Source organism: Centruroides vittatus, unplaced genomic scaffold, assembly GCF_030686945.1.
Source record: "Centruroides vittatus isolate TY-2023 unplaced genomic scaffold, ASM3068694v2 contig_364, whole genome shotgun sequence".
NCBI lineage: Eukaryota > Metazoa > Arthropoda > Arachnida > Scorpiones > Buthidae > Centruroides > Centruroides vittatus.
In genome coordinates this window covers 3486384-3513032 of record NW_027122188.1, presented here as the reverse complement: position 1 = coordinate 3513032, position 26649 = coordinate 3486384, and the positions used below count along the sequence as shown (strand labels likewise).

Genomic DNA, 26649 nt, shown 5'->3' with positions numbered 1-26649 from the left:
TTAAGCATGTGCCGAAGACACAATTCTAATTATTCTAACTTCTTTTTGATATAAAATTAATTTTATCCAAATTTCTCTCTTTTGTTCGCAATGGTCATCATATTATTTCAGATCATTTTTTGGATGTTATATTTCTTTTATCCTCTAAGAAAACATTCTTTCCTCGATTGTTCTTTTCCCCAAGAGACTAGAATATCTTTCATGATCTTTCGATTAAAGCATTTACAACTTAACATCGTAAGTGATTTTCTCAAGTTTTCCTAAACGTACGATTCAATCGCTATTTTAATTTGTTTACATTCTCGCATTTAGCGAATTAGCATTAGCAAATAAAATTAGCATATATATACACAAATTTTATTAACATTTTATATAAATTTCAGCTCCTCGTAAATATTCTTCCACGAGGCTCCTTATACTTTACACCTATTGTTCAATTGTTCTCATTTGAGTCCTTTCTAAATAACTTAAACTGAAATAACACACTTAAACAATAATAAAACTTTATCATAAAATATTCTGAAATTTATCAAAATTTATAAATATTAAATATTTCGTTAAAAATATAAATAATATTCACGTCTATTAGAGATAAGTGTTGTTTCTATATCCATTTCTGTATAGAAACAAACATATAAACGGTATATTTATATAAAAATAAGTATTATGTGCTCCTTAGAAGCCTTTAATAAAGTTTATATATGTTTCAAGTCGATTAAATAAATTGTTAACACTTTTTTGTACTGTACATGTTTATTGTTTTTAAACTCGAAACCGATTTTCAAAAAACTATTATATAAATTTCCTTCCAGTACAGATATGCAATTATAAGTACTATTTGATTATAGTAGTGTACAGTTCTGTATAGTTCTTAATTACCAAGTTAAAACATTAAACTTAAAAAATTTGATGAAAAATATACTTTCCTTTCTTTTGAATTTTGATCTTCTAATTACGAAAATAATAAATTAAATTAAATATATTTCATTCATTTTCTTTTTATGAAATTATTTACACTTATATTTTAATTCATTAATCTTCGATACTGTGTTCAGCTATTAATAATAACATATGAAAATATGGATAATGTGTATGCTTATACAATATTCAATAGGAGAATGTAGAAAAGCCGTTCGTATAGAACCGGTGGCATGTTATAAATTATTCACGTTATATAACATGAATCAGTATACTTTAACCATAAATAAACAACAGGTATTATGCACAGATTTAATTTACGTACAATCGGTTTCTTACAAAAAAAGTTGATTTTGTTTGGTGTTTTTTTTTTCTTTTTTTGTATCAACGCAACAATCAAAATGTTCAGAACACGATCTAAACGTTAAGAGTTGATACATTTTATTAAAATTTTTATACACATTTCTTTGAAAGTTTGTAGAAAAAATTAATTCCGAGAAATCAACATTTGTTATTAATATATTATTTACATTGAAATTTGAAATTTAAAAATATTTTAGAAATAATTTTAAACGTAAAAAATGTTTAGACCATGTTCTGAAATATAGCACCTAGCATGTGAGATAAAACATTACACACATCTACAACACATTCCAAGGAAGATTTTATGTGTATATTGTCTCTTTCTTCCTCTCGTTCTTAGTTTAGCTGGTGATTTTTTTCCCCCAAAAGTTGATCCTGTTGAAAAAAGACTAGGCAATCGCGCAAAATTTTTTGCGGGTCTGGCACTTTTGGTCGTCGTCACCTTACACCTGTGTTGCCCGCAATTTGAATGTTAGAGTCAACGAATTATAGTTCACCAACTGGCAAGAGCACTGGCATTTACACTTTCGAACGTCCACCGTTGATTTTGGTTTTGAGGATCGCATGGGCTCATAAACAGTTCTTTTCTCTCCGCATCACAGTCTAAACAGTTCCCTGTGATTGGATGATGAAGATGTTGAGTACCCTTTACGTAAAGAAAAAAATTAAATTAATAGAATCGTATTTATAATTGTAATTAATAGAACTTAAATCGTATTCGTGTATAAGCTAAGAACGATACAAATCAAATTTTTCTGAAGCTGCATCTGTTTCTGGCTGATAGACAAGAAAGTAAGAAAAAAATTCTACAAAATCCAAAGATTGATTTAAAGAATCATTTTTCAGGCTTTCTAAAATAGCAGTCCGTATTAGAACTTCATGGCAAAACAAAGTTTGAAATATATTCTATGGTATCAATAAACAACAATTTCTTTTCTTACTTCGAATTATTGACTAATCGAAAATGTTTTGCATTTTCTTGAAAATTTATAACATATTTTTTATCTTTACGATTATTCCTAAATGTTTATTAGATCTCTAAGATAACTTAACCAAAAATTACATTGGAAATTTTATCGAAATCTATAAAATCTCTTTTCTGAAGTTTTTATTGCAGAAACGATTCAGCTGAACTGATAAGCCGATTTTGATGAAATTTGGTCTTCTTTGAACGTTATTGCAAGTGTTCCAATCATTGTTAGATGAAAAAAATCCGTTTTTCCCCCCTCGAATATCTTCTCTGAGACTAAAACGCTGCATTATAAGGTATATATAAAAAAAGTGTTTTTGTATGATTTACCTGAAAACCTATTGAGATTCTTCATAGTTATCGAAAAATGCTCTAAATATTTTCACGGAAAGAAGAGGGAAAACCTCTTATCGTTAACTGAATACCGAATTACTTTTAAAAAAAAGTATTGATTTTTCATTCATTTGATGCGAAATAAATATAAATTGTTTGTATTCTCCCGTTTTAAGCAGAAAAATATTATGAATTAGATAGTAGAAAATAGATGTCGGCCTAATCAGTATATTTCTTGTTCTGCAAAGAATCTTCTCTCATGCCGATCCATTCAGATATCTATCTATAAATAAACTGTGTACTGTACGTGTATTATTTAATGTAGAATTTTATAATGTATTAAAGGTTTATAATGGCAGAAGATTTTAATTTACAATAAGAATTAATTAAAAATTATAAAAGTGAAATTTAAAAAAAAATGCGAATTGTTATTTGCTACCCAGAAGTTAAAAAATAAAAGTTTAGATTTAAAGGATTAAAAAGAAAGTAAAGTGTTCTAAAATTAGTTTGATGAGTGAAGTATTGTAAAGTTAAAGATAACTTTATGCCTCTGAGGGGTTCAATTCTAAGATATGATGCAATTCTTAGATATACTCAGGAGATGGAATCAAACAATGGAGACTGCTTGTTACTCACCAAGTCGTACTTCCACAGTTGATTGCCCTGCATCCCGTGACAGCTCCACAAGACAACCGAAGCATGTTTCTCAGAACTAGAGACGTCAAAACAGACATTTCGTTTAATGGGTCGTATGTCCTTGTGCCAGCTCAGCACAAATTGCTGAAATGAAACAAAATAGTTGAATTCTGAACAGAATGACATTTTAACTATAAAACGGCGATTGATTACTTTCTCAAAACTTAAAAACGTTTTACTTTACAAAGAATCTGTTAACAAATAAATAAAGTAAAAGAAAATTGTATTATAAGTAAAAACTTCCGAAGAAACTTGAAAGAAGAAATGCTTTGTGAATATCAAATAATTTTTTAGTTGATATGCCACATAAATAGAACTATCAGAAATTTTATGGAAAAGAATTTTCCTTTGCATATATTCATGCAAATTTTTTGAAGATGTACTATTCTTTCTGTTTTTATACATTTTAGTTTCTACCTTCTCGCTTACTTTAATACGTTTATGTCATATTTGAATTTCATAAAACAAATATTTATTTTTATTATTATGCTATTCAGAATATTTTCTTTTGAATATAGATTTTTGTATTTCTTTATTAAATCATTGGAAAATTTTTCCGGTTTGAATTTAAGATGGTATCAAGAGAAGGAAAGGAACTGAGAGCAGGATAACTTTCCATGCTGAGTAATCCATAAGCAAAGGAAAAATATGAATTGTATGAGTTTGGAATATATGTTTAGGTAATGCAATTCCGTGGATGTTTCTGAAGGTGATCTCTGAAATATTGATAGAATGTGCGATAGATTATGAGTGAGGTAGATTGTGAATTTAAATTAAATGGATATCATGTAGCTCACCTGTTCTCCACCCTGTTTCGGATTATCTTTAATGCATTTTTCGAGTCCGAATCGTTGATTCTGGCCACGAAATCTCGTATCGATGCACAGATCACTGGCCACATTTCTTATCTAAATAATTCAATGAAAATCGTTACAATTATAACTTATTTTAAGTACCAATAAATACGTCTAAATGCTACTCGAATAACCAGTCATTAAATTCACATTAGAGAAGAAATATTTTCAACTTCGTAACATACAGGCCATACAATATCTAACAAATTATTTAAAAATTAATAATAAGAATAGCATTTCTATTTAATGCTGCAAGATTGTCTCTGTATAAAATTATATGTATATATTTTTTTTATTGGTTAAAAATTTAAAAAGACACAAGAAAATGTTTTTTATTAAGCTGAAATCATAAATTAATTTCATGAATAAGGCTCAATCAGCAATTAGCTATGAAAGAATCTAGTGTTATTATTTAAATTAGACACACGAAATCCTTGTTAAATTAAGTATTATGACATATATTAACTCCACTATATAACTATATATATATATTAATACAAACAGAAATTTATCCTATTTTATAAAATCTTGTTTATATTACTCGAAGGGGAATACTAATATAATTTTATACAGAAATAAATTAATATATTCGCTATATATTATTATTCTATTACTCTGCGTATGAGTTTTATTCAAATTATTTATGAATTTTTAATATACTGAAAATTCAAAAATTTATGTTTTGGAGAACGATTTCAAGTAATATAAACTCGAAAACAATGAATTATTAATTGGAAAATAAATATTAAAAAATAATTTATTATTTCATAAGTTTACAATGCTTCCAATCCTGTGTAAATGCTGTGTTAGCAGCTATCTCAAGATATCCAAACTTTACAGAATAAAAAATAAAAAATGTGGAAATATGGATCAAAGAAGAATCGATTCTATCTTCAAAAATCACAGACTGAAATGATATATTCAACCCCTCGTTGGTATCGTTCGGACTTTATCCTTTTCTTCCTTTGAAAAAAACCCTCAAGTTTTGATAACGTAGACTTATTGTATCCAAAAAAAAAAGTATTATTATATTTTTATAATTAGGAATTCGTAAATACTTTCTCGTCATTTAGCATTATAATTAAGTATTAAACTTCAATAAATCGTAATTATATTAATTCAGTTTGTTATTTTTAATTGTATTTTAATGTTAATATAGAATTACGTTTTATAACACTTGAAATATTAAATTAACAATGAATTACGTGGCGTATAAACAGCAAATCGAGTATTTTTAAAAGGAGAAAAGAGCGATATTAAATTTATAAAATTATAAATATTCGGGTAAGAGTGAAGTGATGGTCTATCAATCTTTTTTCCATCCAAAGTTCCCATACAAACATAACCGTCAAAAAATCGTTAAAGAAGATTAATGATTCCACAACCAACAGTTTGGTAGTTCCTTGACCACAGGTCGTTTTATCACAATCGCCATAGCAACGGGACCAAAACACCATTCGGTCCGAGATGAAGAGTAATTAATGAATTGTCATTATATTTTTTATAATCATTTATCGATAATCAAAAACTAAACAATCTTTACCTCGCCTTTGGCGTAATCGGGAGGTTCGATGGGTGGATACTTTTTCGGTTGATCGAATGCGACCGTATCCATGAACCATTTGAATGGTTTGCAGTTCAGTTTGTCTCTCAATGCTTTCTGTTTCGTTAAATCTCCAGGATCCAGATGGCGATAATGGGGCCTCCTCATATATAGATATTCTTTGTATTCATCCATCCAAACTTCGGCAACTCTCTTATAGTTCTGGAAGAAAAATAAATTCAAGGTAATCGCTCTACTTCAACAACAAATAGAATTTTTGCCAATTAAGCTTATGTGGCAAAAGTGCGTTTTGTAACGACTCTAATGGTTTGTTTTCTACTGAAATTGTCTTCATTTTAAACTAACAGGTTCTTTCTTTCTTATTACATTGAATAAACTGTTTGCCATCAGCTCGAAAATTGTTTTCGCTTGAAAACATTCTACGACTATCAAGAAATAAAGAATCTTTATGCTTTTATATATATATATAAAAGCGTAATTATCAAGTTTTAAATTTATTTCTAATTATAATTTTAATCTTTTTTATATTAAAAATTGGGGTTAAAATATTTTACAAAAATAATAAAAATAATCACGTTAAGGAAACCGTTTTTAAACGGCATTAAAGACAATCTCAATTTTGCTGTGTTAAACATTTTTCTGCGTAATTTAACATAATTAAAGTGCTAAATTTTAGTTTTAATTAATTAAAATGTTTATATTTGTTAAAAATCTGAAAATTATTTGGTAATTTTAACATTTTATTAAATCTTTATCATTTATATAATTAATTCAAAATTACCATTCTTACCGTGAATTTGATAAAAATTTCAAAGTTTTAATTTATATTAGCTTTGAATTTTATATTAATATGTTGAGAACTTTGAAAAATTCACGGTAATTGCTGATTAATGACGTAAATTTAAAATTGAAAATTGCATCAAGTTAGTCGAAAGTATAATCAATGTGGCAAAGATTATAGAGGCAATCTCCATAATTCATTTTTATAATGTAAAAAAATGCTTTCTAAATTGTTTTAAAAGTAAAAAAACAAAACTACTCACTCTTCCAACAAAATCCCCTATACCAGGATTAGGAAAAGGAGCAAATTTTCGATAAATGTGTCCTATTCTAGAACAAGGTGCATCAACCATTTGGCCACCACATTGCCAAATTTTGAAAGATAATTCGTACTGTTCTCCACCCCAGACATCTAGTCCTTCGTCATATCCTCCTAATTCCCAAAAGAACTTTCTGTCAATGGCAAATAGTCCACCCGCCATCACAGGACTCCTGAAAGAAAGTAAAACCTTGTCAATATCAAACTTTATTTTAGAAATAAACTAGTTTTCTAGCAAGAAGTGTTGAAACTCGCAAGTCCTTTTTTTTTCAAGTGACAGAACTAAGTTGAGAATCGACCCAACCTGACACACTCGAATAGTTTCGAAACCACTCATTGTTTTGTTTTTATCATGGAAGCTTGTCAGATAAATAGATGTGTGAGAATTTTCTCAAACTTTGAAAGTCAATATTTATCGATTTTTTCATTAAACTACAAAAAGTAAATAAATAAAATAAGATAGGTTTAGACCTAATTATTAAACATAAGATTTTATACATGTCTGCAATTAGCAGTGTCCAGATCAATGTATGCATTAATCATATATTTACAACTTATAAAATTTAAAACTTAATTAAATTTGTTCTCATGAACTTTAAAAATTGGTTAATTATGGAAATGAGAAAGTACATATTTTACAATTTGCAATGGAAATTTAAAATTACTATTCAATTCTGCGGTAATGATTATATAAACAAATAGTTTCTAGCGATTCTATAAATAAAGATGCGGATAATATATCCTAAACTGTCTGCCATTGACATCTTCATTAAGAAAATGCCAGGAACACGTGCACGGACTATTTACGATTACGATATCTTGTTTCCATGGATACCTCATCCCTGTTCTAACTATTATAGTTAGCTCTATCTGTTTACTGAGAACTTGTTCACCGCTGTTGACATTACATGGTTCAGTTGATTGGACATCGAGAGGGTGTGGTCAACTCGTGCTCTCCTCAATCCGTGCCACTCATGCTTCATCTGGAACTAGTCTAATACTTCTTCTACCGAGCATTATCATTTTTCCATCAGGATCGTTAACGTCTTCGGACCGAATCATTAGAGGAATCAGATAATTTATCTTTCCGAATTTTGATATTCGGTTAACTAGTAAACACCGACAAAAGTAATAAAAGAATATACAGAATTAAAAAAAATATCAGATTCAATCTGTATTTTGTAACCTTTAACCCATCAAATAAGTTAAATAAAGTTATCAAAAAAGTTACTTGAATGGTTCAGTTGGCTGCTGTAAATCTTCGGGCAACAACGGCAGACGTTTATAGTACAATTCCCAATCGAAAGAGCCTCTTGCACCTTCGTCCTGTGCCCTGTAGGCGAATGTGTCGAAATCTATGACGTCAATAAAGGGACAAACTACTGTCTTTCTATCCAGTGCAATCGGTTCTGAAAGAGAAACGAAATGTATCGGTGTAGCAATTTATTTCCACATGAAAGTATCATCTTTCTAAACATATCTTATCTGAAGAGTTATTCTTAGACTACATATCGAAATTGCACGACATGAATCACTCATGTTTTTTTTCCTCTTTCTTATTTAAATATATATATATAGGCCTATATATGTATATGTTCCCACGAAAATTTAATTATCTTACTGTTTACAATATACAACTAAATTTATATAAGCTTTCTAATAAGTAAAAGATAAATATTGTATTAGTTATATTCAAAACGAAAGCTTCATTAAATTCTATCCAATCTCTAACAAATCTTCTTTTAAAATGAAAATAAACAAGACGACAGGTTTAATACCAAGGACAGAAAATTTTCATTTTTATCTAAATATATTTGTGTAACAAAGAATGGAGTTGAATGAAGAGCAAACAAAGTACTCAAGCAACATTAAAAATTCGTTTCGTACATTTTACGAGACAGAAGTGTATTTTTAGCCAAAAGTTGGTTGTATAACTTCAATAAGCTCACTCAATTCTTATTAGATTCACATGCCTCGAGAGACATTATCTTTACTGTGCGTATGTTAGCATTAAAGTAACGAAATGTAAATACTGTTAGTACTTCTCTCTGCTACCATTCAATGGTTTTCCCTCCACCATGCAAGTAGCTACAGAGTTTATTCTTTAATACTACATCGAGGCATTCCTACATAGCCAAAAGACATTTTGGTAAACAGCAAGCTCTCTGTGCTGGATATATAGAAGACAAGCAAATTTAGTACACTCCTGGGATATCTAAAAGAAGCCTGCGGTGTTTTGGAGAATTTTAGATGAGCAGCTATACATGTGAGGTCACTCAAAAAAGACTTTTGTAAGGAACTTCCGCCCTATTGAAGTTTTTCTTGGCATTAACAAAACCGATGTACATTTATATATATAAAAAAAATTCTCTTTCTTTCTCTCTTTGCCATAAAATAAAATCTCTTGATGTATCATTTATTATTAATAATTCTTCAATTTTAAAACACTAGTTAATATTTTAATTTGTAAAAAATTTAAACTTCACAAATTTTTAATTTCCGTTTCCCACTCTAAACATTTCAATTTTTAAAGACAATTGTCTTTATAAAGTATCTGAAAAATTGACTAAATTTTAAGTGTAAACATTAATTTAAATGCCGTAAAAATATATAAAAATTGCAAAATATATTTTTATACGAAGAAAAATCGATTTTGTTACTCTTAAGATGCAAAACGCATTTGAATATTTGAATAAACAACATACAGCACTTATATATTCCAGTCACTCAATTTAGACAATTTAAATTAAAGATTTAACTTTATAAAACAATCTTTATAAAGTTATTTCCTGTATTAATTTTTCTTTATTTTATAATCTTTTTTTTTTTTGAATCAATAAAAGAATCTTGTAGAAGAAGAATGCAGCTTTTATCGATTTTAAAGGAAATTCAGAAAAAACAAAAAAACAATTACAGACTTAAAAAGTAATAACCAACTTTCAATTTTCAACACATATCCGGATTCGATATTCTATATTAAAATCGAATTCCTCCACAACACGAAGAAGAAAAGAGAATATTTATGTTCTTAAATAAAGATTTTCGTTCGTATGAATAAAAAAAAAATAATAATAATAATTAGTGTTTATATTAACATAAACTAATGAATTTTTGTTTTAAAAAGCAATTAAATATTCTCTGAAAATTATCATCATCAGAAAATCAAAGCAGAATTTAATTAGCTTATTAAGATTAGATACATTTTGTTGAAAAGCAAGCGGAGTTTGTATGGTAAATTAAGATTTATTAAATAATTAAATGCGAATCAATAGAAGTTTAGTGAAAGAAAAATAATTTACCGAGAAGAGGAGGCAGCCAGTTGACATTAGCTTCTGTATGAGAATCCAAAAAAATGATAACATCACCAGTTGTAGCTTTGGCACCCAAAAGGCGGGCACGAATCAGTCCTTCTCTTTTATTAGCCCTGAGAATCCGGACGTTTTTGAAATGTTTCCTTACATAGTCATTTAAAGGCTTCTTTAACTTTTCTGTAGAAAAGAAGAAGAATAATATAATGGAAATAGTTCACAGACTGTTCTGGTAATCATTATCGCTAATGATGGAAACCTAATTAGACACTACGCTCTGATCCCCACTTCGGTTCAAACATTGTAATCTTACACTCCAATTTGCTTGGCATATCGAATATGAAAGTGGTGACAGAACATATTCAAGTTTTATTACATATTCATATCTACCTTTAGTGCTAAAATCGTCCACTAAGATGACTTCTTTAAGCAGTTCTGGAGGGGCACGATTGAGAACGCTCGTAACAGTTCTTAAAAGGGTGCTCCAGTGCTCGTTATGGAAAGGAACCACTACGCTGGCAACTGGCAATTTTTTTTCGTACGTTTTGGTCTTGCATCTGCAAAAAAATATATATATATTAGATTAATCGAGGAAAAAATAATTAGGGGAAAAAACAGAAATCTTAACTAGAGTATCGCTTTTTTTACACTAAAAAGTATCGCGTATAAAATTAGGTAAATTAAATATCTTTACGTTTTTTTGTTAAGTAAACAGAATATTAAAATTTGTTTTAATTCCAGTTGTAATTTTTATAAACCGTGATAATTCTCTACTTATTAAATTTAATGTAGCCTAATTTACTTAATTTCTTAGTTACCATATTTATTCTTTACAAAAGTCGTTTCTTTCATATACTAAGCACGGCAATTAAGATTTTTCGTGAATTATAAGCACAATTCTAAATTTTCTTATCTTTATTATTTCTGCTTAACGTCATTTGCCCTTATCAGAACAGATCATAGATTTAATTTGACGACCGCACAAGCTTGAAAGAAACGAGCAAATACTTAATGCTTTATATTTTATTATTAAAGTAATTTCGCAATTAAAGTATTAAAGCATTTTGCATTATAATTTTCTCTATTGTTTGCATTTAAACATGTGGCTAACTTATTTTATAATCGATGGTAAATATATATATATATATGTTAATTTATACAATTTTGATAAATTCTAATTAGTAGTTATTCATAATAATTGATTGTACAGAGATAATAGCTAGATTATTTTATTACGATAATTATAATGACAAATGATGGGCGTGCATATTGTAAATCAAATGTTCTGGATGACTCGTACTATCTTTTTCTTATATATACATATATATTGTGTAAATGAATGATCAATTTATGTTGGTTAGATTATCATTTTAATTCGAAATTTGGCATTGGGCCAGAACGAAGGTAGAAAATGAAAATTTTAACAACTAAATTTTCACATTCTTTCGGAATTTTTGTAAATTTACAGAAAAGAAACCATTTTAAAACGAATGCGTGTGCTGAGCGGAAATTTAACTAAGAGCTTACAGAGCCAGAGGGGAATGCTTTTACCTTCGATCTGGATTAACAAAGAAATAAGAAAAGAGCCAATTTCCAACATGTTATCACGAGACACGACTTGCTACTCACCCAGAATGTCTAATGTCCGATAAAGATCTATTTAAGGCGATGTAGTCGCTGACCAAGGCATTAAATCCGTTCACTTTGTACAGTTCATCCTTCAGTTTCTCTTTTCCGGGTGGAAGATAGAAAGCAGCTCCATGTTCTCCAGGACCTTGTCGCTTACTCTCTTCTGCGATTAAGCTGTAATTGTGCCAATCTTTCTTCGTCTTATCAGAACCTTCTGCGTCCTAGAAAGGAAAAGGACCATTCTTTATTAGATAAGAATCTTAATCTTCACATCTTGACGTCGGTATTCTTGTCGTGTTCACATAGAAAATAAATTTATCAGATCAACGAAAATAATATCTTCCATTTCTTTTCATTGGAATCAATTTTTCGAAAAATAGAATCTACTCTATCAAATTCATACTTCGAAAATGTGAAATTAAACAAAAATTTATTTTAGGATTTTTACGTTTCTTCTTAAAAAATCGATTGTTTGAGGTTACAATAAATATTTCATATAAGTTATTTAATAAATAAAAATTGCTTATAGTTTATTTCCTACTTAAAAGCTTTTCAACGGGGATTTAAAGAAAGAAAAATACGGAAAATGCACTCAATAATACAAAGCAAAGAATTAAGTTGGATTAAATATTGAATGAAAATAATTTTTAACGTACAAAAATCAAATATTTAATTAAATTTTTATTCTGAAAACAAAGTTAATCCTACTAGACAATTCCATTCTTGAGAATTTAATTTAATTCTATAAAGAACTCTATTGCTCTATTGCCGAGTAGTCCTATTTACCATTTTAATATCTTTATATCTTTAATAAGTTGCATCAAAACCAAAACGGAAAGTGATAAATTCAACTGTCTACTTTGAAATTCAACTCTCTACTTTAAATAAATATGAGTAAAAAGTTTTGAAAAAAGTCATTAATAGCTCGGAATTGCGAGGAAAAAATATAGTTTTATTGAACTGTAGTTTATTCAAAATGACAAATATTGATATATTTTTTAAAATAGAAATTCAAATAATGATTCAATAATGTAAAATACTTCAAATAGATAAAAGAAAGAAATATCAACTTACAATATCAAATTACACAATATTTTCTTTAAACCAATTCTTTTATTCTGACTTATACAGTTAATAGCAAATAGTAATTATACTATTTTAGATAGAAATTTCTACTATTTTTTCCTTACATTTTTACTTTTTTAATAGAGTTTGGAAGAAAGAAATCCATTTATTTGATGGCAGTTGGAAATGTTTGCTGTCAATAGTAAAAAGAAGGAAAAAAGCGAGATAATTTGCATGAAAGTGATCCCATTCAGCTGCTTTAACAGCTTAAAAAAACACAATTAGTCTGATAACTTCTTAATACAGTACTTTTCGCTGATAATTGGAAGTAAATGGACATTTTCCTTTCTAAATAATTGAATTAAATGGAATCTGATGCTTTTAAACTCAACAAAAATAGTCAAACATCTGTATCATTATAAAAAATTTACAAATTAAACCCTCATAAATAGCAATGTTATAACCTTATAAAAATAAAGAAAATCTATAAAAACAGAATTTTTACTTCATATTAAAATAAATAAAATGTTATAAAAGTATTACTTAAAATTATTTCTAAATATTTACTTTTAATATACAAATATCATTTTATAGTTTAAACATTATTTTATTTATTTATTTCAGAGATATATTCGTATAAAAATTATTCAATTATGTAAATTGAATGTTATTTTATATAATAAATTAATATTTATTATCAAAAGTTAACAATATATAGGCTACTTCTTTATGCATAAGCTTACCGATGAAGTTTTATTGCTAGTTTATATTCTTCTATGAATATGTACAGATATTTATGATATAGATTTACTGTAGTTGACACTATCAGTAACATCCAAACGTAGAATATTTTCATACTAAAGATCTAATGAATAATTTCATTAAATATACACATAATTGGTGATGTATATCATTCTGTTAAAGAATGTTTAGCACGTGTTATTACTATCCTTAATACTATAGTCATATGCATAAGTAATAAAGAAAAACACTAAAAATAGTTTAAATTAAAATATTTATCAAGCGTAAATTATCCAGGGAGTGATGAATCATCATCATGACACCTAAAGTCTATTTAACATGCTTCCGGTGAGATTTAAATGCTAAATTATAGAATATGGAATATAAACTATTAATTTTTATAGGGAGGAAAAAAACTTTAAATTAGTTCTTTTTAACTTAAAATAATGCATTTATTTAATATGTTCTGGTCATTACGTCTCATCACTATGAATGGTAACGATCAGTACTTAACAAAGTGATATAAAACCGTTCAATAAAGCTCTTATAATTCGAATATTAAGCTACCGAATTTTAAATTACTTTACAGATAATTATCTACGTATGGTGCGCGATAATGCATTCAATCTGAAGAAAATCTTATCAGTTAACACGAAAAATATTGTTCTATAGCCGATATTTTCCTTTTATTTGTTACGAGTAAAAATTCTGGATGAAGGTTATCGATGTTTCTCCTTCTCAGATTTTTCACCAAATGAATTTTTCACGGCGGAAAAAAATAAATAAAAAATTCTCGGAAATCAAGGAAATATTTTTTGACACGTTTCAATATTTCGATTATCCGCTTTATTACATAATTTGATGTTTTTGAATTTTTTTAAAATAATAATAATGTATATCAGAAAGAGCAAATGATGGAGTAGAATTGTGATTAAAATAGCGTGTTCTATACAGTTTGATAATTAATTAATTAATTAAGCGTAAGTTTTAATTAAAATGAAAATTAAATATCTTATATTTCTTCTTCATATATTTTATTAAATAATAAAACACGTGTTTTATCAAATTTTTTAAAATGGATTTGTAAAAAACTGTTATCACTGACTAACAATAAATCAGCTCGGAAAGTTCTCATTTACATATTTTCTAATAAATCATCATCGGATCATAAATTATTCATTCATTCATTCTTTTCGTTGACTGGAAGAGAAGCAAATTTTCCAAATTCGCTCTTTCTGTTAATGAAAATCCTTTAAATTTTCCCAATATATAAATTTCTATCATTTATTTTCTGCCAAGTACCTCCTTTCCTTCCTGTTTGTAAATTAGTAATATTGAAAAGTTAACAATCCGTAACCTAATATTTTATCGCTACGATTGGATGTAACAAGATTATCCACGACTTTCTATCAAAATCACGTGAAATATTCTCAAGTTATTCGCGTGATTATGATAGAAAGTCGCGTATGTCACGCTATATTAAGACCTAACATTTAAAACGTCACACCTTTCACGCACTTTTTTTTTCCCGATTGAAATGAATAAACAAACAATTCATTTATTTATTTTTTCCTATTTGAAATGATTAAGATTTTCATTTTAAGTTTAATTAATGTTACGATAGGTCTTATTAAGAAAAAGATAACGAAAATGAAATGTGCAAAAGGGAGGAGTCCACATGACACCACCAGCTACTGCCGAACGCATCAGCATATCATTTATAATTCAAGAACGGCATAGACAATAGACTTTCGTGACTCACGAAATAATCGCGTGACGATAATCAGGAAGCGACATGCGTGTTCATTCCCTAAGGGTCAGTGACGAGGCGGGGCTGCTTCAGTTTGATTACAAATTTTCTCTATCCGAATGAGGTGTTCTTTAACCAAGACTAAATTGCCTTGATGCTGTCAAGCTGAATTGGCTGATGAATTATTTTTTCTATATTTCATTAACGAAAAATTCTCATATATATTTTTTTCTCTCCTCCTACAACTTTTCAATCAATTTTTATTTAAGTGAAATTAAAAAATAAAAAGTGGAGCATAAGGCGATTTTTTACGGTTAATTACATTGTTAAACTAATAACCATTACTGAAAAAAATACGAGGAAAATAATTAGGAAACCGAAAGATCGTTAAAACGTTCGAAAAACAAACAAAAAAAATCAATTCCCTAAATATATATAGCTTTAATTTAGAACATAATTAACCTTATCATTTATATAATGAAGGGATTAGAAACTACTCATAGCTGCCTTGGGATGTACTACTTGCAGCTTTTAAGAGTATTAATTTGCCTACGATTGAAGTTACCCAACAAACTAATACAGCATGACTCATTCGGGAGGGATTTCCACAGAATGAGTTAGTCGTTGGACAGCACAAATTTGGCATTCCATTTTTATAAAGTAAATTCCATTGCCATGAAACTACCCGTCTGGTTTATATTATATATAACTAAAGCAAGATAATCTTTCAGTAATATGACACATTTTTAATTAACTAAACACAGTTTGCCGATATTTTTGTATTTGTGGCGAAGTCACTGAAGGTCGAAGAATGGTATCATGAGAGAGAAACAAAATACAAAGTAGCTTTATGTTTGATGCGACACATCTGATCGATCGCAAGATTGGAAGAGGCAAATAATGAGTATGCTGTTTGACTCAGCGCTGAATAGACAAGACAAGCTTAACTGGCAATTATTTCACTATTACTTTCTGTATTATTAATTAATATTTTAGATATAGCTTACTTGCAATAATACATCTAATACAAGAATTTTTTTATGAATTTCACCAGTTTAACTTACTCTGAATACTGAATTATCTTAATGAATGCTTCTATATTTTATAAAGCGGATAATAATCGAAAGTCATTAAATATTAAATGAGATTTAGTGTTTAGAATTATGTTTGTACTGCTGCTTCATCTATCCAATTATCGCTGACGAATTGGGCAAACAAGTATGAGAAGAAACAGGTGAGGACGATTCTAAATGATGACGATTTCAGTTTAGTATTATTGTAAAGCAATCTGATAATTAAGATTTACTGAGTGGTGTGTATTAAAAAATATATAAACTTATAAATTTTATAAGGTTTTAAATTAAGGAAATTTATCATTTTTAAATATTGTTTACTCGGACACCACCAAATTTATTTTCTGAACAGAAAACATTTCATTAAATTGCTTTTTAAGCCTTTGTTTTTCTTGGAAATAATGTAATTCCTTTGTTATAAAATTAAAACAATTGAAGAAAATTTCAAGTTTGAAATCCCATTTAATCCTTAGTTTATTTTTGTTTGTTTTTTGAAACATTCTTAGTTGAAAGAAATGTGAAAGAATTTTTATATTATGCATTGAAATTAAAATTTTAAAAAGAATTTTTTATATTAAAAGTTTTTTAAAAGCAAGAAGAGTTTCAAATTTTTGAAAACATGTTTGTATTTTATGCTTTTAGATATTTTATTTATTTATAAGAAAGTAAATAACTATAAAGTACAGTACATTTGTAGATATTTCTTTATATAGTGCACTTCTATATATATATGCAGTATATATAATATAAATCAATTTAGAATGAATTGACATTTGAGAACTTATATATAAAGTTATTACTCGGATATTTTGAGAGAGATTTCTAAAATAATATATGGCCATTTGGGAACGTTTGAGTAAAAATACTGTTGCGAAGCTTTTAAAGAGTAAAAGGGACATTTGACAGTATTTTTGTTCCTGTAGCATTTATAACTGATGTAGCGAACAGCATTTTTGACATCTCTCTTCCTTGAACATTCCAACCGGGAAGCATCTACCCGATTTCAAAAATGACATTTGCTCGACATGTAATGTATCAATCTGACAAGTTCAAAAACGACACGGTTGTTGTGTTTAACATGACGTAAACAGAAATTACTCCAAATCCCAAGGAGATTTATGTATTTTAAATGTTTGAAATATTGACAATACGAATTCATGTTCAATACTATCGATTGGTCAACGGCCAGGCGCTTGTTTCGGTAAACTGAAATGTTTTAAAATCTGTTATCTCTAAGGTAATTGCGGAATTCGAAACGTTGGACGGCAAATAGTTTTCTAACTTAATATTGAAAGGAGCCGAAGTGTGACAACATACCACGCAATCTGCCTGGCAAACGGCAGGCAATCGAGTGCCGAGCCCAGTTAATGAAGATAGTAATAGGATTGCACGCCACAATCCAATTGAGATAACCGGATTCTACTGTGCGTGAAACAAAGAGATAAAGTTAGCCTTGGAACGGCCAAAAACCGACAACTTGCGAAATAGCTGAACGTAAAAGCATTGATTCGGTGACTAAGAGACATCTCCAAACCAATAAGCATATCCTAGATCATTCCTTGTTGCCATAGAAACCGAAAGTGGAAGATGCTGAATGGAAATCCGCGGCAGATTTGATTTAGAACGAAGATGTGAAAGGAATTTTCAATTCGATTCTAACAAAGTACGCTTTTGACATATAACGCGATTGTTCAATTTATTTTACATGTTCAAACAACCGCTATTATCTTAAATATATATGCAAGAGACAACTTCAGGTTTTTAACGAGGCTCGCTTCTCTTCAACCTCATTATATCCAGTACTTTCGTCTTAAACTTTCCAAACAACATAAAATTATGGAAACTATTGAAATTTCACTTAAAATATTGTTAATCGTTCGATTGAGACATAATGCATTTTATCCTAACAACACAAAGAAAAGTAATCAACTATACTAATGATTAACTTAATGAACAACTTGTCCTATTTGTTATTAAATTATTTCTCTTAATCAAATGGCAATTAAGCATAATTTATCACTGACAACAAGAAGTGTAGAGTTATAAACAGCTTGTCTTCGACTTAGGGATTTGATGAATGAACGTTCGAGTATAATCTGACATTTTAAACAACACAGTTATTACAAGAACGGCTCACGCAACTAGATTCAACCCAATTATTCTGCTTTTTTAATTTTTAAACAATGATAAAATATTAAATAATTACCTAAAGATTTAAAAATTATCCTTTGAAAATTTAGTATTTTGATTCTAAAAAAATGTCGTAAATTTTAAAATATTTTATTAACAGGAAAAATATAAAATTATTCTTCCATTTACTATGGAAATTTCAATTATAATTCTTTTGTTCTGCTTGTAAAACAATTCTTCTTATAATTATTCATTCTTAAAAGTTTTATTAAAAGAATAAATTTTCTTTGTGTGATATTAAATAAATTGTGTAGTTATTTATTGAAAAATATTTTAATGAAAATTAAAAAAAATGATATAATTAAGATAGTTAAGAGGATAAGAAATGAGACAGGAAACCTCAATAAGACATCACGTGCCTTCTTTGTTCTCTAACAAAGGAATGAATACAAAAGCTTTGATCCAATACATTATACGAGTTACTACAATATAAAGGATGATTATTTCATAGTTGAAACCAATATAAAAATGTACAGTTTATAAATCCATACCAACTGAAACCTGAAGAATTTAAGAAGAGCCAAGCATAAGAGTTAAGGATCGACGACAATTACAAGTAACCAGAGACGGAAGAGCCGTCACTTCCTCCTTTCCTTCCTTTCTTACTGAAATGATTCGAGTGAGATAGACGCGGATATCGACTCAAGTTAGGAAGCGAAACCCGATAGTCTGGACAAGGAGGCAGAGGAAAAACCAATATCTCTGTTCACCATCGTCTCCAAAACCAATAAGCGAACTGCCACGCGAAAAAAGGTAATTTCAAGTTTTTTTCCCTTTCTTTCTAAACTTCTCTCGACCATATACAAGCATTTAAAGTGTAGAGATTCAATAATGGGAATTGTGCTTTGATACGATCGTTGTAAACACGTAGCTTTTCTCAGACCACAACAGATATGATATGGTTAAAAATAAAACTCTCAGTCAAACAGTGAAAAAAATAACTTCAACACAAAACGAATCTTCCCAAAAGATATAAAAGAACCAAATTCTTTAAGAAATATTAAACCTTCCTATTGATATGTTTATATATATATAAAAAAAAAGGATTTTTCAATTTATCAAAGCTAATTTAATGGATTCCAAACATTCAACTATTATATGCAACTTAATGCAGTCAATTTCCAAATTTACTATTATTTTCTTATTTTTTTTTCTATATAAATGAAAGACGAAAGAATTTTATAATTTATAAACAGACCTTTTTTTAACAGAAAAATGTTTTCTTTCATTAGAGAGTTGGGTTTCTCCTTTCTAAGATATATTGTTAAGTAATACATGATGACTTAGTCTTGTCTATTCTTATTTTTATACAGTAGTCAATACCGACCAATGAACCAAGTAAGAGACGTGTCAATTAGGGACAGCAGGCTATTTGTCTCATTGCCGTGTCATGTTTCTCATCACTGATCACGTCTGCTAACTCGGATATAAGGCATTTCATCTTCGTAGAAATTCAATCTTCTACTATGAAATGATATACACATGCAACGAAAACTAAATTAATAGATATTACCGTTTACTTCTACATACGTGAGTTTATTTATTTATTTATTTTTTTTAAATATAAATTTTGGTAAAATATGAAAGTTTTATTATATTATTCGATATTCTTAAGAAAAGTTTATGCATGATATAAAAAGGGGAAAAATTGAATATCTTCGCAGTCTTTAGGGAGAATAAATGTATAAATTTCCAATTCAGAAGCAATTTTCCTATTTAATATAATGTTATAAAAGATGGAATATATTTTATATTTAAATGTAATTTCTCTTGGCAGACTGAATAAAATTCATGATTTATCAACTATGTAATCAATTTTAACATTTAATGTGTCTCGGAAGATGCAAGTAGCGTACATCATTACAACAGTAAACATATAAACAGTAGCGCGCATCATTATAATTATACGAAATAAAATGTTTAATAGAATAAAAAATGATTATTTTAAAAGCTTAAGAATAAAATAATACATAATGTTTATTCTTAATTTCATTAACAAACCAATTATTAATTTAATTAAATCATAAAACACCCGTTCTTTTAGTAGCTGTACTTTTTACACATATTAAAAATTAAAATTTTAAAGCGTAGTTTTTTTGGAGAAAAATATTGTGATAGTTAAAATCACCAGGTAGATAGCATTACTGTCCTTCATAAATATTCGAAAGCAGGAATAACGAGTCTCAACACCCATTAATGAATTTTATTGCGAGTATCGTTCTCGTCTAACACAATTTCTCTGTTCAAAGTACCAATTTTCCTCTTACAATCGGTAGTTCACTCGAATGACCACTCCAGATAGTACTCTCCTCAAGTCTATCTCCTTGTATTGAATACAATCGATAATTCAAAATTTGAGTAAAATCAAAGCATAATTATAAGAATAGAAATCATTTAATATAGCATTTTCTAGTTAGGTAAGAGTCCATTTTTTTAGATTATATAACATAATAATGATGCATCTTTAAGAATGATTACTATATTCTTTATTTTTAAAAAATACTAAAAAAGAGTTAATTTCAAATTATTGAATATATAACGTAATTAGAGTATGCTGTAGTTTGAAAGAAGTTTAAAAATTTTATTTTATATGGAAAGATTTTAAACAGGAGGAGAAAAAAAAAGCCTATGATTTACAAATCAGAAAAAGTCTTTGGTTGAAAGAAGCAGAGTCGAAATGGACGTTAGGTGGTAGTAAAATACGATACGGTAGGGAAGACCGTGTCTTTACGATCGTTGGAGGAGTAAAGATTGATCATGAACCACCCAGGTTCAGACGTGCAACCAAATGAGGCGTGGAAGTCGGTAGTGCCTCAGGATGGATAGCGGGCGACGGAGATACGTCGTATCTCTTTGAAAGACGGTGTACTTGCACCGAGAAAACGGGACATGACCATTTAATGGTTGAACATTAGAGTACAGGGTTTAGTGCTCTGTAAACGTACCTGCAGGCGGCAACGTTGCTGTTTTACCTTCGATATACTTTCAAACAAGGAATTTAATCAACGACCACAGACTTTATCGCTTTCCAGTGCGCTGCCTACGCGATATTCCGGCCATACAGATATTAAAGATGTCCTCTAGCTTCAGATATGACCTGCATCTTTTCGTTTTTATGTATAGGCTACCATATATTAAGTGAAATTTAGTTGCATTTATGCACGATAGATTATACTTTTAAAAAATTTAATATTTATCGCTCATCAAATAAATATCTTTCGACATAAGTAATAAAAGTAAACTTTTAAAATATTCGGTAATAAATGATTTTTATGTGGAAAAAATCCTTTATTACCTAATATTTAAAGTGAAAAAATATATATATAAAAAAATTAACCAAAATTAAAATTTAATCATGTGGGATTAAGTTAAATAAATAATAAAATTAGTCGGTGTCCAAGTTTAACAAAGAAATAAAGAAGGGGGAAAAATTAATTAGGCAACAACTTCAGATTCTGTTATTTTCCTGATCAGAAAGAATTCTTAATACCCATTATAGGAGTTTAATAATGATCTAATGTAAAATCCTTGTTCTTTTCAAACTACCCGTTTCTCCAGATATAAGAAACAACGCCTTTTATCGATCACCGGTGTCATTTTTTTCACTTTTTCTTCATCGAAAATTAAGAAGAATGCAGAATGTCAACTCCTTCTAATGCGTTCTAATCTAAGATAAGCAAGTAAGAAAAGAGATTATAGGACCATTGCAGAAAAATGACGATTCTTTGACGTAATTGGATGTGAAGGAATGACCCTGGGTGTGGTCTAACTCTCACGAAATATCTCAGAAATCAGTTTAGAAGTTCTTGTCGACATAATAATCTTCTATGAAAAAACTATGCGCTCAAACTACTTTATTGTCTTGATAAAGTTATCATTGCATTCTTAATAAATATATATTTTTTTTCTATAGTAACGTTTGTATCAATTATTATCTATTTAATTTACAATTTCCTCTCATCTAAGAGTGAACAAACTTGTTCGGCGTACAACTAATTTATATCTTGCTACATAAAGCAATTTGTTAATATATCAAACACAACGATTAATTTCTAAAATAAAGTGCATTAAGATTATATAAAATTTCAAAATATTTGCTTTGCTTTTAAAATTTTATCTTTATATTTGTCTTAGGCTAACATAAGCACACAGTCCAGAAAAAAATATTGGTTGATGAAAACAAGGAACTGCTTGATATCCAATAATGTATAGGAAATACTATGGTATCCATGCAAGAATGTATAAACAAATTGATACTTTTAATAACCTTAATGCACTTAATATATTAAAATATAATCTTATAAAATTATTATTTTTTAAAATCTATTATTTTAATTTGTTTTTAAATTTCATTTCATAATTTTTTATATTTTATGCAAAGTATTAATATTCTTATTTTTCGTAAATCAATATCTCATATAATAAAAAGAGAGTTAATTTATTATCATAATGTTTTGCTACTTATATCGATTTATATAGCACTAAAAATAATTTTTAAGGATTTAATAATAATATTATACGTTGCTATTTTAATTACTAACACTTTTCATTATTACTTAAAATGGTGATAATTTCTGTAAATATTTTAAAAACGAACAAATTTCCGCATTAAAATCGTTAAATAACTTTAATAAAATCAAAAATTTATTAAATTTGTTTAAGCTATAGAATATAATCTTCATAATAAAAGCCATATTAATGATAAAGTATTTACTTAATAATTATTCTACTTTTAATTTAATCAAAGTTAAATTTCATTACAAATTCGATCACATTTAAATACGGAAAGTTTAATTAACATATTTATTCTATTAATAAACAGAGAGAAATGTTAAATTTATGATACAAAAGCCAACATGAACCATATCAAAGAGCTAATCAATAAGCTAGCGATAAAATCTTAACACAGACATAATTAGTCCAAAATTTTATATATTTAATCTAGAAGTGCTTTAAGATGAAACGATTATTTTTACTTTTTTATTATTTAATTACTAATTTACTTTATAAATATTTTCATATTTAATTCTTCTACATAATAGAGATTCATACGAAGAAAAATTATACACGAACAGAAGTAAAGATTTTAAATTTATTTTTAAAAATTAATATAATAGGGAAGAGCTAGAGAATATGTCGATTGTGACAAGACCCATTATTTAAATTAACGGAGAAACCTATTATTATTTGTCAATATTAAGAAGGAATATAGATTACTTAGAAGTTTTTCAAGTTTGTAGCATTGTTTAATGTACTTTAATGGAAAGGAATATCAGTATTACGTGCCAGTCCATAAGATACCTCGTCGAACTAATCCTAACGACAGTCATATGCGCTCTCTGTGTAAATCAAATGGTACAGGAACGTATAGACGTGTCAAACATCTCTAATTCTATAGAAAATGCTGTACTGAAAATCTCTCTTCATGTAAATAATATAAATTTTCTTTAACAAATTAAAGGATTTTAATTAATTTTAAAATTTTTCTGGAAGTTTAAATTAAAATAGCCTAGTTACAAACTTGGTCTAGAATAAAATGAACCTTTTTTTATATGTTTATGCACTTTTCCATTCATCATATTCGTTCGTTTAATGTTCGACCTCATTATTTTATAAAGAGGTATTAAACATGTTCATTTACAGAATGGAAATAATTAAAATTCAGAAAAATTTCCAAATATTTTTATAGCAAACTTAAAACAATATCAACTTTAGCCTTTTTTTGACAAAATTAAGATACTGTAACACGATATTCCCGTATAAACGAATCATTAACGATGTTATTTTGGTAAAATTCAGCTCTTTAAAAGGAATAATTGTATCCATTAGGACAAACAGAACTAATGCATTAAAGTTTCCAAACAATAAACAGAACTGTAGAGTACGTATAATTAATTGAAAATTTTCTAAGTTATAATTACACGAAATTACCTTTTTATAATTCTATAAACACTTAGCAAAGTTTTAAATAAAAATTAATCAGATGACATTTATTTTAATTGGTAAGTTTAAAATATTTTTATAGCGCTTGCATAAAGATTAACAAAATCAATCACGAGTAATTAATGGTTGGTTGAATACCGTTCTCGATCGGGAACAGAAAAATTAGCAGTTTGTAATTAGCTTCAAATACATCACTTAGTAGACTTGCGGATTGCGTGATCGTTTGATACTATCTCAACTAACAAGTTTTTCCCAACTAAACAAACTTTTCTCTCAACTTAAACTGATTGAAATTATTTCCGGTCCTATTAAGTAAATTGCATGTTACCTATTTCATTTAAAAGTTTAGTTTAAGAAATGTAAATATATAAATAAGTATGAAGTTATTTATTGTAACATCGTCACAATACCGGGCTGCAATTTTTAATCATATTTTAAATCTATTTAATTTAAAATATATGCTCTCCACCTCAAATTAATATTGTCTTTCCCCTGTACATCGTACTTTTCCTGTTAGCAATGGAGTCGTGCAGGTCATCTATCTAACTCCTTTCAGGGAAAATTTTTGAATTGAAATAACATGACTTCCAGTTAAAGTTTATAAACAGTTAATCTTGGTCTTCTTTCCCTATACTTTCCATATCTCGTCATGAATTTTGTTTATCTAGCATCATTTTCGAGATTAAGGAATGACAGGCAGACAACAACGGATAATGTGAGAATTTATAGGTCTACAATTTTTTTCAAATTGCAGCCCAATAAATAAAATATATAATATTTTTAGTTACCAAAACAAATCTGAACTTTTTTGAAGAAAATTCAACTTTTCAATTTTATTTTTTTAAATTTTAAGTAGATTATTCAGTAGTGAACGGTTTGAAAATACATTCCAACTTTTATTCGAAATTAATTTGCATTTTCCGACATTTCTTATTGTTGGTGTATTTATCGTTCTCAGAAAAACCTCTCTTCTTCTACTTAGAAGTTTGTATAATTAAATTCTATGCATTTTAATAAACTATTGACAAAATATAACATGCATTCCAATTAAAATGCAAAACACTTGTTTATAAAAAGTATAGACGTATAACAACATAAAAACAAAAATGATTTTTTAATTAAATTAATATCAATTAAATTCTCATTTCCATAATTTTCAGAGAAGAAGAAGATTAAAAAATATATATAAGTCGACAGCTGTACATCTAATATTATATTTCGGGTAATTTTTAATTAATTAAAAACAATTTTCCAATTAGATAAATACATAATAACGATGTATAAACATTTACATATTTAAATATTTTATGTATGATATAAAATCAACCGCAGAGTATGCAAAACTACCCATAATTTATCAAGAATTACATAAATAAACTCACGGGACTTTATTCCATTTATTCTTATTGCTCACTCAGAGTTTTTGTACTTCTAACTGGAATCACGTAAACGCTTAAATGCCACACGAGTCACTTTTAAAGAATGATGCTGTAGTGTGTTACTTCAATAAAATCAATTGATATTTTAGATAAATTTTTAAAAAATAAAAACTAGATGTTTAGGTTGAATATATGGAGATAAATTTTCTGTTTTCATTTCTCGGACACGATCCTAATTAAGCTTTCACAACTGCATAGTTGATAAATTACTTTATGTATGTACGTACCTCTATCTGTTATAATAATTTATAGTAAATTTACTACTAAAGCTTTATCATAATAAATATATTATTATTAGTATTATAATACCAATATGTTTAATAGTGTACTAGACTAAATTATGCTACATTTATTAATATAGAAATTTGATTTAAAATTCCCAAGTATTTTTAACGATATAAGAAGAATTTCGTTTAAAAATTCAGTTGATTTATAATTCGAGAAATTTTGACTCTAAGCAACTCATTTCATAGAAAACGAATACTAAAGAAAGTCCTTGTTATTCTTCTGTTTTTAATTTTAATATAAAATTCATTTTAAAATACCCAAAAGGCTTAAATTTCTACAAAATAACTAAACATATAATCAATTTTTTGTATGAATCATTTCATTCATTCATTGCATAATTTAAAAAGTTCGAAAGTTTGAAATTTAAAACAGTTTCTTCCATATATTCCCATATACAGTATTTAGATATTATGTAAAAATAGTATG

The 26649-nt window shown here is 27.8% G+C and overlaps 1 protein-coding gene across 2 annotated transcripts in view; it reads right to left on the bottom strand.

Moving 5' to 3' along the window:
* Window positions 1–1216: 1216 nt before the first annotated feature.
* The window catches only part of LOC136975111 (putative polypeptide N-acetylgalactosaminyltransferase 10), a 69313-nt gene continuing 43880 nt past the window's right edge, over window positions 1217–26649 (bottom strand). For both annotated transcript variants that reach the window (XM_067270121.1, XM_067270120.1), the window contains 9 exons: window positions 11735–11955; window positions 10496–10662; window positions 10097–10285; window positions 8029–8206; window positions 6742–6970; window positions 5678–5899; window positions 4078–4188; window positions 3221–3364; window positions 1217–1927 (listed from right to left, as the gene is read on the bottom strand). In XM_067270121.1, the coding sequence (XP_067126222.1) occupies window positions 1775–1927; window positions 3221–3364; window positions 4078–4188; window positions 5678–5899; window positions 6742–6970; window positions 8029–8206; window positions 10097–10285; window positions 10496–10662; window positions 11735–11955 (1614 nt within the window). In that variant the 3' untranslated portion in view covers window positions 1217–1774. The remainder of the gene's footprint in view (window positions 1928–3220; window positions 3365–4077; window positions 4189–5677; window positions 5900–6741; window positions 6971–8028; window positions 8207–10096; window positions 10286–10495; window positions 10663–11734; window positions 11956–26649) is intronic.